The sequence below is a fragment of the Arabidopsis lyrata genome (genome assembly GCF_000004255.2).
Source record: "Arabidopsis lyrata subsp. lyrata unplaced genomic scaffold ARALYscaffold_6, whole genome shotgun sequence".
NCBI lineage: Eukaryota > Viridiplantae > Streptophyta > Magnoliopsida > Brassicales > Brassicaceae > Arabidopsis > Arabidopsis lyrata.
The window spans coordinates 23,545,759-23,557,828 of NW_003302550.1; the positions used below are offsets into that span (position 1 = coordinate 23,545,759).

At 35.2% G+C, this 12,070-nt stretch overlaps 2 protein-coding genes across 2 annotated transcripts; one reads left to right on the forward strand and one right to left on the reverse strand.

The window, feature by feature from the left end:
• Positions 1-1,565: 1,565 nt before the first annotated feature.
• LOC9308892 (protein NETWORKED 1C) lies at positions 1,566-6,239 on the forward strand. The gene is made up of 4 exons (XM_021022318.1): positions 1,566-1,771; positions 2,072-2,261; positions 2,446-5,027; positions 5,122-6,239. Exons 2-4 carry the CDS (start codon positions 2,147-2,149, stop codon positions 6,097-6,099), a joined length of 3,675 nt encoding a protein of 1,224 aa, XP_020877977.1. The 5' UTR covers positions 1,566-1,771; positions 2,072-2,146; the 3' UTR covers positions 6,100-6,239.
• LOC9308893 (sulfate transporter 3.2) lies at positions 6,205-11,426 on the reverse strand. Its single transcript, XM_002874854.2, has 12 exons — positions 11,018-11,426; positions 10,507-10,714; positions 9,696-9,867; positions 9,157-9,222; positions 8,947-9,060; positions 8,626-8,742; positions 8,392-8,518; positions 7,654-7,940; positions 7,359-7,549; positions 7,145-7,230; positions 6,562-6,638; positions 6,205-6,478 (listed from the first exon to the last, which is right to left on the reverse strand). The coding sequence occupies exons 1-12, from the start codon at positions 11,334-11,336 to the stop codon at positions 6,302-6,304; spliced, it is 1,941 nt and encodes a 646-aa protein (XP_002874900.1). The 5' UTR covers positions 11,337-11,426; the 3' UTR covers positions 6,205-6,301.
• Between the last annotated feature and the right edge of the window lie 644 nt (positions 11,427-12,070).

Sequence of the window (12,070 nt, forward strand, 5' to 3'; positions counted from 1 at the left end):
AAATTTGGATCGCTCAGTCGCTTGAGATGCGAGAGAAGTGGATTTCTAACAATCTGCAGTTGAGATGTTAAGCGAAAATGGCCTGTTATGGGCCCGTTGGACCACCTTTACTTCTTTAGTAGGCTTTGTTTGGCGTCGTATATTACTACTATAATATATATGATCTCGTGAAAACGATTTCCTTTTTTTTTTTCTCTAAAAGTTAAAAAGACAAAATTTCAATACTTTAATTATGGTGGTAGGCTACTTGAGACAATGTCGAGAAAGAGAAAAATAACAGAAATAGACGTTTGGGACCAAGTAGAGGGGTTGTTGAAGAAGATAATTATTGAGAGTTCTCAATGTTTGGTTTATGAGTTTTCATGATGGTTCATTATTACTATTGGGCCCAACTACAACAATAAAGAAAACTTTAGTGGCATTTTCTGTTCGTAGTTAGAAGTGCAACGTATGGATACCGACAGGTTGTGTTAGAGGCACACTGTTTCATATACTTTACTCTATATTAATCAAGAACTACAGTTTTTGGATTACTTAGTCAAAAATACACAATGGAATTTTTCATAACTATGATTTAATAATCGATGAGTTTCTTTATACTTCTCTTTAATAAATAATCCATACCGTGTGTAACTTTTCTCTCTTTTTCTTTAAGGAAAATTAATCAAGCTTAGTTGATAACATGTGCAACCCGATGAAAAGTTTAGCTATAGCTATTACACGCAGCCATTTAATGTTGATGAAAGGTTTCACGATTAAATTAATTATATACACGATTCAAATAAAGACATTATTTCTTCATCTCACAACAAATAGTATCCTTGTTTTAACAAAGAAATAAAAAGTTTCATGTATTTGATGCGCATGGGTGAGTTGTGCTACGTGGACGAATATGATTGGGTGACGTATGGGGGACCCAAAGTTAAGCTCTAGTACGCCTCTCTGTGCCTTCGCCTTTTCCTTTTTTCGATTCTCTCTCATTCCAAAGATTCTCTCTTTCCTTTTTATGGAGTATTATTTATATATATAAAGAAAAATATATTTCTTTGTCAACTAACTATATAAAGAAAAAATATGAAACCAGCAAAAGTTATTTTATTGAAAAAATGTATTATCATGTATTTATTTATAGAGTTTGAATACTTAATTTCAACCAAGTATTATATAGAATAAATATTATGTGTTAAAGGTTTAAAATTTATACAACATTATTATAGGTAAGTTATTTAACTTATCATAGAATTGTTTTTGAATTCCATGTAAGATAAGTTTCATATTATAGAAAGAGATATAACCTATGACCTATTCTATTGCTGGCATTAACTGTAAAAACGAAAAAATATCACATGTCATGATAACACAGGCGTCATTTATGGCATAAATTTACATTAAAATTTTGTTTCTCTTTTAATTACATTAGTTTAGGAAGTCAAATATCCCAAGCAACCCAATAAAGAAAAAGAAGCATTTTTTATTAGGAAAAAACATTTTAAAATCGTACACAAGGGTAATTTCGTCATTTGACTAGTCTTTATCTCTCTCTCTAATCCCACTCATAACCTAAGCAAACCTTTCTTCACAACGTAAAAAGCAGAAACAGAGCTTAAACACTAATAGAGAAAAAGAGAGAGAGAGATCTAGAAGAAGAAGATGGCATGAGTATGCGAAGACGACGACGAAGCGTTAGCTACACTAGGAGAATTTCTTAAGAAGAAACTTAGCGCTTCGTTATTTTCGATCAACAACGTGCAATTCGTTTTTTTTTTTCCGGGTATGAACTCGACTTCAGTGTTTTCCGATTCGGTTTGATAAAGGTCGGATTGTGATTTTTGAGCACTCCGGTCACTATAATCGACATTTTAGAGTGTGATCGTTTGATTTTTCTGACTCGAAACTTGTTGTTCTCTGTGTTTAAGAACATGAGATTATCTCTGTGGTAATCATCATATCGTAGAAAATCACAATCGTTTAGTTTTTTCAAAAATTTGGTTGCTTTAGTTTGGCTATTGATTTTTTCTCCGATTCTGCTATTAATTCGTTTACTGTTTCTTCTTTTTGTCATTTTCTTCAGGTATTTTGTTAGATAGTTTGTGAGAGTTTGAGACGGAATTTGGTGCATACATACTTGTGGTTTGTTTGTATTTTGATGGAAAAGAAAATGGAGATTGCGGCCAAGAGTAACTCGAAACGTATGTATTCATGGTGGTGGGATAGTCACAATACCCCCAAGAATTCTAAATGGCTTCAAGAGAATCTTGCAGGTACATATGTTGTTAAGGCTAGCTACTTCTCGTGTATCTTATTTGCAATGTTCTATACGTGATTTCTTACTTTAGCTTGCGTTTTGTTTTGGCCTGTGTTGTATAGCTGATGATTTTCATTATGATTTTCTTTGGACTAACTGTGATTTTTACAAAAAATTGTTTTTTCTTGTTTTTTTGACAGATATGGATAATAATGTGAAGCAGATGATCAAGGTTCTTGAAGAAGATGCAGATTCCTTTGCCAGGCGAGCAGAGATGTATTACCGTAAACGTCCTGAGCTTATGAAATTGGTTGAAGAGTTCTACCGTGCATATCGCGCGTTAGCTGAGAGATATAATCATGCAACGGGCGTAATCCACAAGGCTCATGAGACAATAGCAGAAGCTTTCCCAAACCAAGTTCCGTTGATATTCGGTGATGAGTCACATGTTGGTGCTTTGACAAATGATGTTGATCCACAAACACCAGACATGCTTCCTCCTTTTCGAGCTCGGGGTAACCCAGATGAGTTGCAAAAAGATGGTTTTGGGTTCTCTTTATCTCATGTCCATGATGTCAAGAAGAATATAGATTTTAGTGAAGAACCTCCGTTTGTGAGTAATGGCAAAGCAAGAAGAGGACTCAATTTCAATGATGGGGATGGAAAAGGAAGAAATGATTTCAAGGCTCATATTCTATCAGGATCTGAACGGGCTAGCAAAGCTGAAGCTGAGGTTGTGGCTTTAAAAGACTCCCTTTCTAAGATGCAGGTTGAAAAAGAAGCTAGCTTAGCACAGTTTGAGAAGAATTTGGAGAGACTGTCAAATCTAGAGTCTGAAGTATCTCGTGCACAAGAAGACTCAAGGGGACTAAATGACAGAGCCGCAAGTGCAGAAGCTGAGATCCAAACGCTCAGAGAAACCCTCTACAAACTAGAGTCTGAAAAGGAATCCAGCCTTCTTCGGTATGAAAAATGCTTGCAAAAGGTAGCTAATTTGGAAGATGGACTCTCTGTAGCCCATAAGGAAGCTGGAAAAATAAATGAGCGAGCCAGCAAAGCTGAAGCTGAAGCTCTCGCTTTGAAGCAGAGCCTTGCTAAAGCAGAAACTGACAAGGAAGCTGCTCTTGTTCAATACAGGCAATGCTTGAATACGATATCTAACCTAGAAGAGAGACTGAGGAAGGCTGAGGAAGATGCAAGGCTTATCAATGAGCGGGCTGAAAAGGCTGGGATAGAAGTTGAAAACTTGAAGCAAACGGTCTCGAAATTGATCAAGGATAAGGAAGCTTCTGAACTTCAGTTCCAACAGTGCCTAAATATAATTGCGGATCTAAAAGTAAAACTACACCACGCTCAAGAAGAAACACAAAGTCTTAGCCTTGAAATAGAGGATGGAGTTGCTAAGCTAAAGTTTTCTGAGGAGAAATGTCTTGTGCTTGAGAGATCAAATCAGAATCTCCACTCTGAGCTGGATAGTCTCTTGGAGAAACTGGGGAATCAAAGTCAGAAGTTCACAGAGAAGCAAACAGAGCTGGTCAAATTGTGGAGTTGTGTACAAGAAGAGCATTTGCGTTTCCAAGAAGCTGAGACCGCGTTTCAAACCCTACAGCAATTGCACTCTCAGTCTCAAGAGGAGCTCAATAATTTGGCTGTGGAACTTCAAACCAGGTCTCAGATCATGAAAGACATGGAGATCCGAAACAGTGAGTTGCATGAGGAAATTGAGAAAACCAAGATTGAGAACAAAGGTCTCAATGAGCTCAATTTCACTTCGGTTGCAGCGATTAAAAGTTTGCAAGAGGATGTCTCAAGCTTAAAGGAAACAATACAAAAACTTGAAGCAGAGGTTGAACTAAGAGTGGACCAGAGAAATGCTTTGCAGCAAGAAATATACTGTCTTAAAGAGGAATTAAGTCAGGTAGGGAAGAAAAACCAGTCCATGATAGAACAGGTGGAATTGGTTGGGTCATCAGTCAAAGAATTGCAGGAGGAAACCTCAGCCTTAAAAGAATGCAATGAGAGAGAAAAAAGCGAAAAGAAGGCTCTTTTGAAGAAATTGGAAACTGTGAAAAAGCTTGTTGAGAAAAACCTTATGCTGGAAAAATCTATATCTGATTTGAATTCTGAATTGGAATCAATCAGAAAGAAGCTGAAGACGTTTGAGGAAGCTTGTCGGTCACTCTCAGAAGAGAAATCATGTCTTATTTCTGAAAACCAGCATAGTGCCATTGAGAACATTGTTCTTATTGAATGGCTTCGGCAACTTAAGTTAGAAGCAGTTGGTATAGCAACAGAGAAGAATGACCTTGAGGGTAAGGCAAAGAAGATTGGTGCTAAGTTAACAGATGCTGAAACTGAAAATTTGCAGCTAAAGAGAAACCTGCTTTCTATCAGATCGGAGAAACATCACTTAGAAGATGAAATTACTAATGTGAAAAATCAGTTACGTGAGAAGGAGAAGGAATTTGAAGAAATCAAAGAGGAGAAAGAAAAGCTGAATCAAGAGGTTTTCAAAGAGAGGAGCAAGGCTGAATTGTGGGAGTCTCAAGCTGCGACATTCTTCTGCGATAAGCAAATCTCGGCTGTACATGAAACATTGATTGAAGCGACGACACGGGAGTTAGCTGAAGCCTGCAAGAACCTTGAAAGTAAAAGCGCATCGAAAGATGTGAATATTGAAAAGTCTAAAAGAAGCCAAGCTATTGTCTTGTTGAATGAAAGCATTAAAGCTTTGGAGGATTATGTTTTCGTGAGTCGTGAATCTGCGGATGAAATTTCAAAGGTAGTTTATCTTAGCCATTTATCTCCACTTCTAAAGTTGATTCTTTGATAAAATTGAAACCGTTTTGAACTAATGTTCTCATCTCTTTTACCAGGGTGACGATTCAATGGATAAATTCCCCAAGTTGGAAGGTATGTGTTTGAGAATCAAAGCTGTCGCAGAGGCAATAATGGAAAAGGAGAAGCTTTTGATGCTTGAGAACACAAATGCCTACTCTATGCTTGAGGCGTCACTGAAACAAATCAAAGAATTAAAAACAGGCGGCGGAAGAAGCATGAGGAAGCAAGATGGAGGAAGTGGCAAAATGCGGAAGCAGAGTCACGAAATCGAGATGGTAATTAAAGATATTGTGCTAGATCAAACGTCTGATGGATCATCGTACGAGATTGTAAGTAAGAAAGGAAATTTGGAGTTAGATCATCACGGTTTTGTTGAGCTGAAGCCAGTGAAGACTCACAAGACAGAAACTGTGGTTAAAGCCGCCAAAGGTAAATCCTTGTCTGAAGAGTCGCTGATTGTCGATAAGTTAGAGATTTTCGATGGATTCATGGATCCGAACAGAGAAGTAAACAAGAGAAAAGTTCTAGAAAAACTTGATTCGGATTTACAGAAGCTGGAGAATCTTCAGATCACAGTAGAAGATTTGAAAAGCAAAGTCGAAACAGTGGAGAAGGAAAAGACGAAAGTAGGAGAAAACGAGTATGAAACGATCAAAGGACAGCTCGAAGAAGCAGAGGAAGCAATAGAGAAACTGTTTACTGTCAATCGAAAGCTGACCACAAAAGCCGAATCAGAGAAGGATATTGATAGAAGAAGGAGAATATACGAACATGCGAGAAGAGGATCAGAGAAGATTGGGAGGTTACAGTTGGAGATACAGAGGATTCAGTTTCTCCTGATGAAACTTGAAGGAGAGAGAGAGCATCGAGCTAGGTCGAAGATTTCAGATACCAAATCGAAAGTTCTTCTTCGAGACTATATCTATGGTGGATCCAGAAGCGTATCGATGAAGAAAAGGACGAAGAAGCGGTCTGCGTTTTGTGGTTGCGTTCAGCAGCCACTGTCTCCTTGAAGTTATTGACTGTTGTTACTTCACTCGCAAGTAACAAACAATATATTAATGTTAATTGTTTAACTGCGTGTGCGATTATGTTTTTGAACGCGGACGCGGTAGTAGTAGTGCGTTTAAATAACAGACTCTTGTTTTTTCAACTCTTATTTCTTGATGACAATAAAACCTTTTAGAAATGTGAGATTTTCAATGTGAAGAAATCTTAAACGTTGTTAGATTCCGGTACCGGCGAGTCGGGTTTAGCCGTGTGGAGCATGAAATCGCACGCCGCGACGGCTTCTGCCACCGTGAGATAAATCCGTTCTTTACCAATGCTCTCTATGAAGTTGGACTTGCTTAGCTTCTTCATCACCTCTGCTCCTGGGTTCGCTATCACTAGCTGAGAAAATTAGAAGACCAATTCGTTAAATCAAAAAATGTTTGGGGACTTGTAATAAAAAAAAAAAAAAAGGCTTTTTATACCTTAAGCTCTCTTCGTCCCATGAATTTGTTGAGTTCCTCAAGCATGCTTATACCGCTCGTGTCAATGTTCCCCACGGCTACATTCATATAATTTGATGTTACATATAAAAAAATTTAGATGTTTAATATTTTGGAATCCAACATTTCTATCAAAAATGAAACTGATGAATTGATTCAAAAAAAGCATCGTCTTGATCATGGTTGCTATTCGCAAGCTAATTCTATTAACGATTCTAATAACAAATTGTAGGATTAAAATTTTTAAAATCATATATGTAAATGTCACGAAAATAAAATGATCAAAAATTTATATTTTATGACCAAAATACTATGTTTCTACATTTGTGTCATTATTGAAATTAAAATCCTACTAGTAACGGATTAATTGTGCTAAATATGTATGTGAAGTTGTGAACAAATGATATATAGTTTTGATAGTTAATGTTTTCAAGCTAACAAGCACGATAGTTTCTTGAAGATAGTATCATTTTAAGATATTTCCCATGCTGATCAAAATGCAACCTAGCCAACAACAAAAGAAAAGTGTGGATTCAAGACCTATATATATCGTAAAGTTATTTACCACTCATATCGAGAACAATGTATTGTAGATTGATTTCTCCCCTAGTTCTCAATTTATCTTCCTCTTCATCAATCCACCTTCCAATTCTATCAAAATGTTATACATAAAAAAAAAAAAAAAAAACAGATTAATAAGTCACATATAAATAACTAAGATTCAATATTTGTATAAAGATATATATATATATATATATATATATATATATATAAATAACCTGTCTCGCAAGTAGCTAGAGTTGGCGAAGTAAATAGGGCCATCGATGTGGAGAATGAGGAGAGAAGAGAGAGTGATGGCTTGAGGGTAATGTTCAATGTTCCTAAATATTTCTGTGTTTTGAATGTTTCCCATTACATAAATCTTTGGTCTTCCAACGAACAACACTAACCTCATCACTGATACTCCCACCTATATATAATTATTCCATTATTCTATCTTGTGAGTTTTGTTGGGAGTGGCATAAGGATTAAAGGGTAAATTAATAATGAAGAAGTTAAGATATATATACGTACGGAGAGGATGAGACCAATCTCGATGGTACCAAAAACGACGCCTAAGTAAGCAGAGAGACAAACGAAGAAATCGAACTTGTCAAGTCTCCAAAGATGAATGGCTGCTTCGTAGTCGACTAGGCTGAGCATGGCGGTGATTATGATCGACGAGAGAACAACTAATGGCGTGTAGAAGAATAACGGCGTTAAGAACAGTAACGTCACCGCCACTGCAACCGCCATTACCACGTTTGATAACGCTGTTTTGCAACCCGCGTTGTAGTTCACCGCCGAACGTGAAAACGGCCCTTCAACATAATTTAATTTTTTTTTTTACATAGGCTTATAGAAATATATATATATATCAACATAAAATTTCCATTTACGTTTTTTTGTCAAATCTTTAAGAGTTTATTATCATTATGTTATAAGAATATATAATCAGCATTTGATATAAAAACAAAAACTAAAAAATCATCTCAAAACTACAACCATTCAAAGCTATACACACTTGATATATAATGACATGCAGGTTGATATATAATGACAGGCTTCCTTTTTTTGGCTAAATCGTTGGTAATTTGTTATGATAACTTTGACGCAACTATTGATTATTTTATCACCAAATTATGTTAATTAATAACCTTTTTATGTAGTGTTAACGTTAATTAAGTGATTAGTCAGACCAAACATATGCAAATGCTCTTTACTAATTAAGATAAGTAATTGTAAAGATCAAATGAAAATAATATAGTTTACCGGTAGTGAGATAGCAAGAGGAGAAGGAACCAAGAATGTTCATCATCCCAAAGGCTATCATCTCTTTGTTCCCATCTATGTTGTAATTCTTGTACATTGCAAAGCTTCTCCCCACTGCAATCCCTTCCTATTTTATTTTTTTTAAACAAAATTTATGACAATCAATTAAGGACACCATTGGTAGAGATTAGTTTTAAAAAAATTATACAAAAATATGATTTAACAAATACGTACAGCGAGAGCTATGACTCCGGTGATCATGCCGATTTTGAGAGCCAACATAACATAAGGTGACGTGAATACTAAATGTGTGATTGACGGTGGATTAATCCCTTTCTTTAGTTCCCCGATCTAGTTCCCCAACAAAATAAAATGAGTACACGCACTAGCAATTTCAAAGGAAAAACCTTTTCGTTTGGCATTATAGTTTATCTTTAACAACACATTTTGCAAAGTTGTGAAATGTTTTCTAAAATGCATGCGATGGTAAAAAGTTCAAGTCTAATTGTGAGATTTTAGCCGTAGACGCAAAAGAAAAGGAGAGGAAAAACGTACAATTTGGATGTCATGGAAATGGGCATGAAGGAAGTAAAGGAAAAGGGTCCCAAGAATGACAGAAACAAGTGGAGACATTGCAGATATCCAGAACAGCTTTGGTCTCTTCTTGCTCTTCACTTACATTAATATTTTGTTAATTTTAAATTTAAATCTAAAACGTGTATTAATCAGTACTTATACTAGATTAAATTAAGAAGTTAAACTTACAATGTATTTAGTTGTAAGAAGGAAGACGAGGAAGCAACACCCTAGCACTCCACTCTCCCATCTCCACTGCAAATTTTAAAAATAATCCATATATACATTACTAAAACTCTTTTCACATTTCAACCAAAAAAATAATTGTTTTAAAATCATTGTTTTACTGTTGAAATGAATAAGTAAACATATCATATTTATTTTTATACTGATAGACTAATTACTAAGCAAACCGAAAGGACTTTTCTCTGTCCTAATTAATTTTAACTTTTAAGAGAATGAAAAAAAAAAACAAAAAATAGTATTTAGAGAAACAAGGGAGGATATTACAAATCTTGAACATTAACTAAAATGTGGTCCGTGGAAGATGTATAATTGTGTATATTAAATAACTACTCAATTTAGTTAATTTAAAACGAAACAAGTGCCCCAATTTACGAAAATGTGTTATTTTCTCAGCCAAAAATGTAAATAAAATTATAATACTAAAATGGGAATCACTATCGATTTTAATTATATAAAAATTTGTGGACAATATTGAAACGAACCATATGAGATTGAGAAAAAATGGAGCGGAGAACAGAGACGATATCGGTGGAATGAGTGAAGTGATGGAGGCCAAGTAATCCTTTCAGTTGCTGCAGACACACCACCGTCGCAGCTCCTCCCATGAACCCTACAATCGCCGCGTGCGACAATATCTCCACCACGAACCCTAACCTGATTTTTTACATTCACTAAACCCCATCAATTTTTAGTCATAATTACTATATAACTATGTGTTTGTATTTTTGGTTAATTTATTTTTCTAGTTTTGTTCACGTGAATTTGTTTTTTTGTTTTTTTTCACGTGAAATTTGTTTGTAAACGTTAGACTAAATTTTATCATTTTTTTGTCAACAACTTTATATTACTAAGTTTTATGATCTTACTATTGTTATTAACTTATTATCCTCTGACATATTTGCCTCAGAAGTCAGAACATGGAACATAATCTCAACTTCATGTTTTTTGTTTTCTTCTTATTTTCTATTTTGTATAGAGTATCACCTTTTTACTGTTGGTAAGAAAAACAAAACAGCATGCACGAGGCAAAGATATTCAGCCGAACAAAATGTTCCCTTCTCACTTTTAAAGCATGATATAGACCACTAAAAACAACTCTTACAAGTTACAACCATAATTTTACAAAATATTTTAATTTATATATATAAACACATGCACATTCAAGCGGTCATTTTTACCATGACTATTTTTAAATTGAGTAATAATGATTCCATCATATGTAAACCAATAATAGACATCGATTTTCACGTATTATTTTTAAAAATATGGGTGTGATTTTGGAGTGTTACGTACCGTAAGAGGCCAAGACAGGTTTGCATGAGTCCGGCGAAGAAAGTGGCGGTGAAAGCTAAGTGAAGGTAAAGCTTTGGATTCTTCACTGCGTTTACCTCTTTCCCCAACATTGCCGCCGTCAACAGCGAGGCCACCGCCACTGTTCCCACCGCTAAATCTCTTGAACTTCCCATTACCGCGTATACCAATGGCGGCACCAAGCTCGAGTCTATTTATTTTCCATATGAACATAATTATATAGTTAGTTATAGTGTATATATATGAAATCACAAACACAATTATATATGAAATTTAGGACCAAACTAAATGGAAGACAATTTAAATTGTAGTTTGGTTTTCTACTCAAACAAAAAATAACTCAAAACCAAAACTGAAATGTTTTTTTTTTTTTTTTTATCATTCTTAATGAATACTTTTCTTCAAGAGTTATTGTTCTATAGTAAAATCCTCACATATAGCGAAAAAGAGACTTGCAATTGTGAAAAATAATCACAAGAGGAAGAAAGCGTACAAAGACCAAGGATTGGAGGGAGATTAGCGAGCTGAGCATAGCTAATCCCTTGAGGAATAGCAAGACTTGCAATTGTTATCCCTGAGATAACGTCTGATTTCAAATACTCCAAATTGTAACCACGAGCCCATTCCAAGATTGGGAACACGTGTCGCAACCCTAACTCGATCTTTTTCGACGTTTTCGATTCGTTCCTGATTCTACGGAACGGATCGTCGGCGAAAAGGATATCATTGAGAGTGTTCTTTAGTGATTTCAAGAAAGGTTGTGGTGGAGGGATTTCTACTTGGTGATATTGTGATGACCTTTTGCTGCTCATCTTCTAGTTTAACTATTTAATTTGGAATACAAAATATAGAATGAGAATGATCAAAAGCCAATAACTCTCATTTGGATTTTTGAAAGTGATGAGGGAGAGAGAAGGAAGATGAGGCATTTATAGGAAGGGAACATAGATGAATCATGATTGCATTTCCATTGGACCCACAAAGTTATTGGTTTTATTACTATTTTGTTAATATCTAGAGAACAAAACCGTAGTAACTTTATTTTGAAATGGTCTCAAGAAAATATTGCATGTATGAAACCAGAAATGCTTGTAATCCATAGTTTTGTTAAGCTCATGGAGAGAATACGGACCACTATTATGTATTGGCTACACATACATTTTACCGTAATGTATCATCACATTTGCATTATGGCCACAAATTCCTCAAATCCAACTAGAGAAAGCAAGATTTATCAAAGGACTTACAAAGGCTTTGTTTTTTTTTTTTTTTTTTTTTTTGACATTATTATGTATTTGTTACACATACATTTCACCCTAATGTAACATATATTTGCATTGCAGCCACAAATTTCACAAATCCAATTCAACAAAAACGCTTGTAGTTCATTAGTTTTTTTGTTATGTTGATCGAGAAAATATGGACCATTTTCTTTTTGTTTTTCCTTTTTGTTGCGGCTTAAGCCCTTTTCATCTTAAACTTCATCATAGTAAAGAATATGGGTCGAACCCTCACGCCAGAGACCACTTGCCCATCATCCTCATTG

What these genes read in the sequence shown, in the direction of transcription:
- LOC9308893 (XM_002874854.2), bottom strand. Translation starts at nt 11,336, where the DNA reads ATGAGCAGCAAAAGGTCATCACAATATCACCAAGTAGAAATCCCTCCA. An exon ending in CATTGTTCTCGATATGAGTG is followed by an intron (nt 6,639 to 7,144) that starts GTAAATAACTTT and finishes ATATGAATGTAG; the next exon opens with CCGTGGGGAACATTGACACG. An exon ending in TGGGACGAAGAGAGCTTAAG is followed by an intron (nt 6,479 to 6,561) that starts GTATAAAAAGCC and finishes TAATTTTCTCAG; the next exon opens with CTAGTGATAGCGAACCCAGG.
- LOC9308892 (XM_021022318.1), top strand. Translation starts at nt 2,147, where the DNA reads ATGGAAAAGAAAATGGAGATTGCGGCCAAGAGTAACTCGAAACGTATG. An exon ending in GCTTCAAGAGAATCTTGCAG is followed by an intron (nt 2,262 to 2,445) that starts GTACATATGTTG and finishes TTTTTTTGACAG; the next exon opens with ATATGGATAATAATGTGAAG. An exon ending in CTGCGGATGAAATTTCAAAG is followed by an intron (nt 5,028 to 5,121) that starts GTAGTTTATCTT and finishes CTCTTTTACCAG; the next exon opens with GGTGACGATTCAATGGATAA.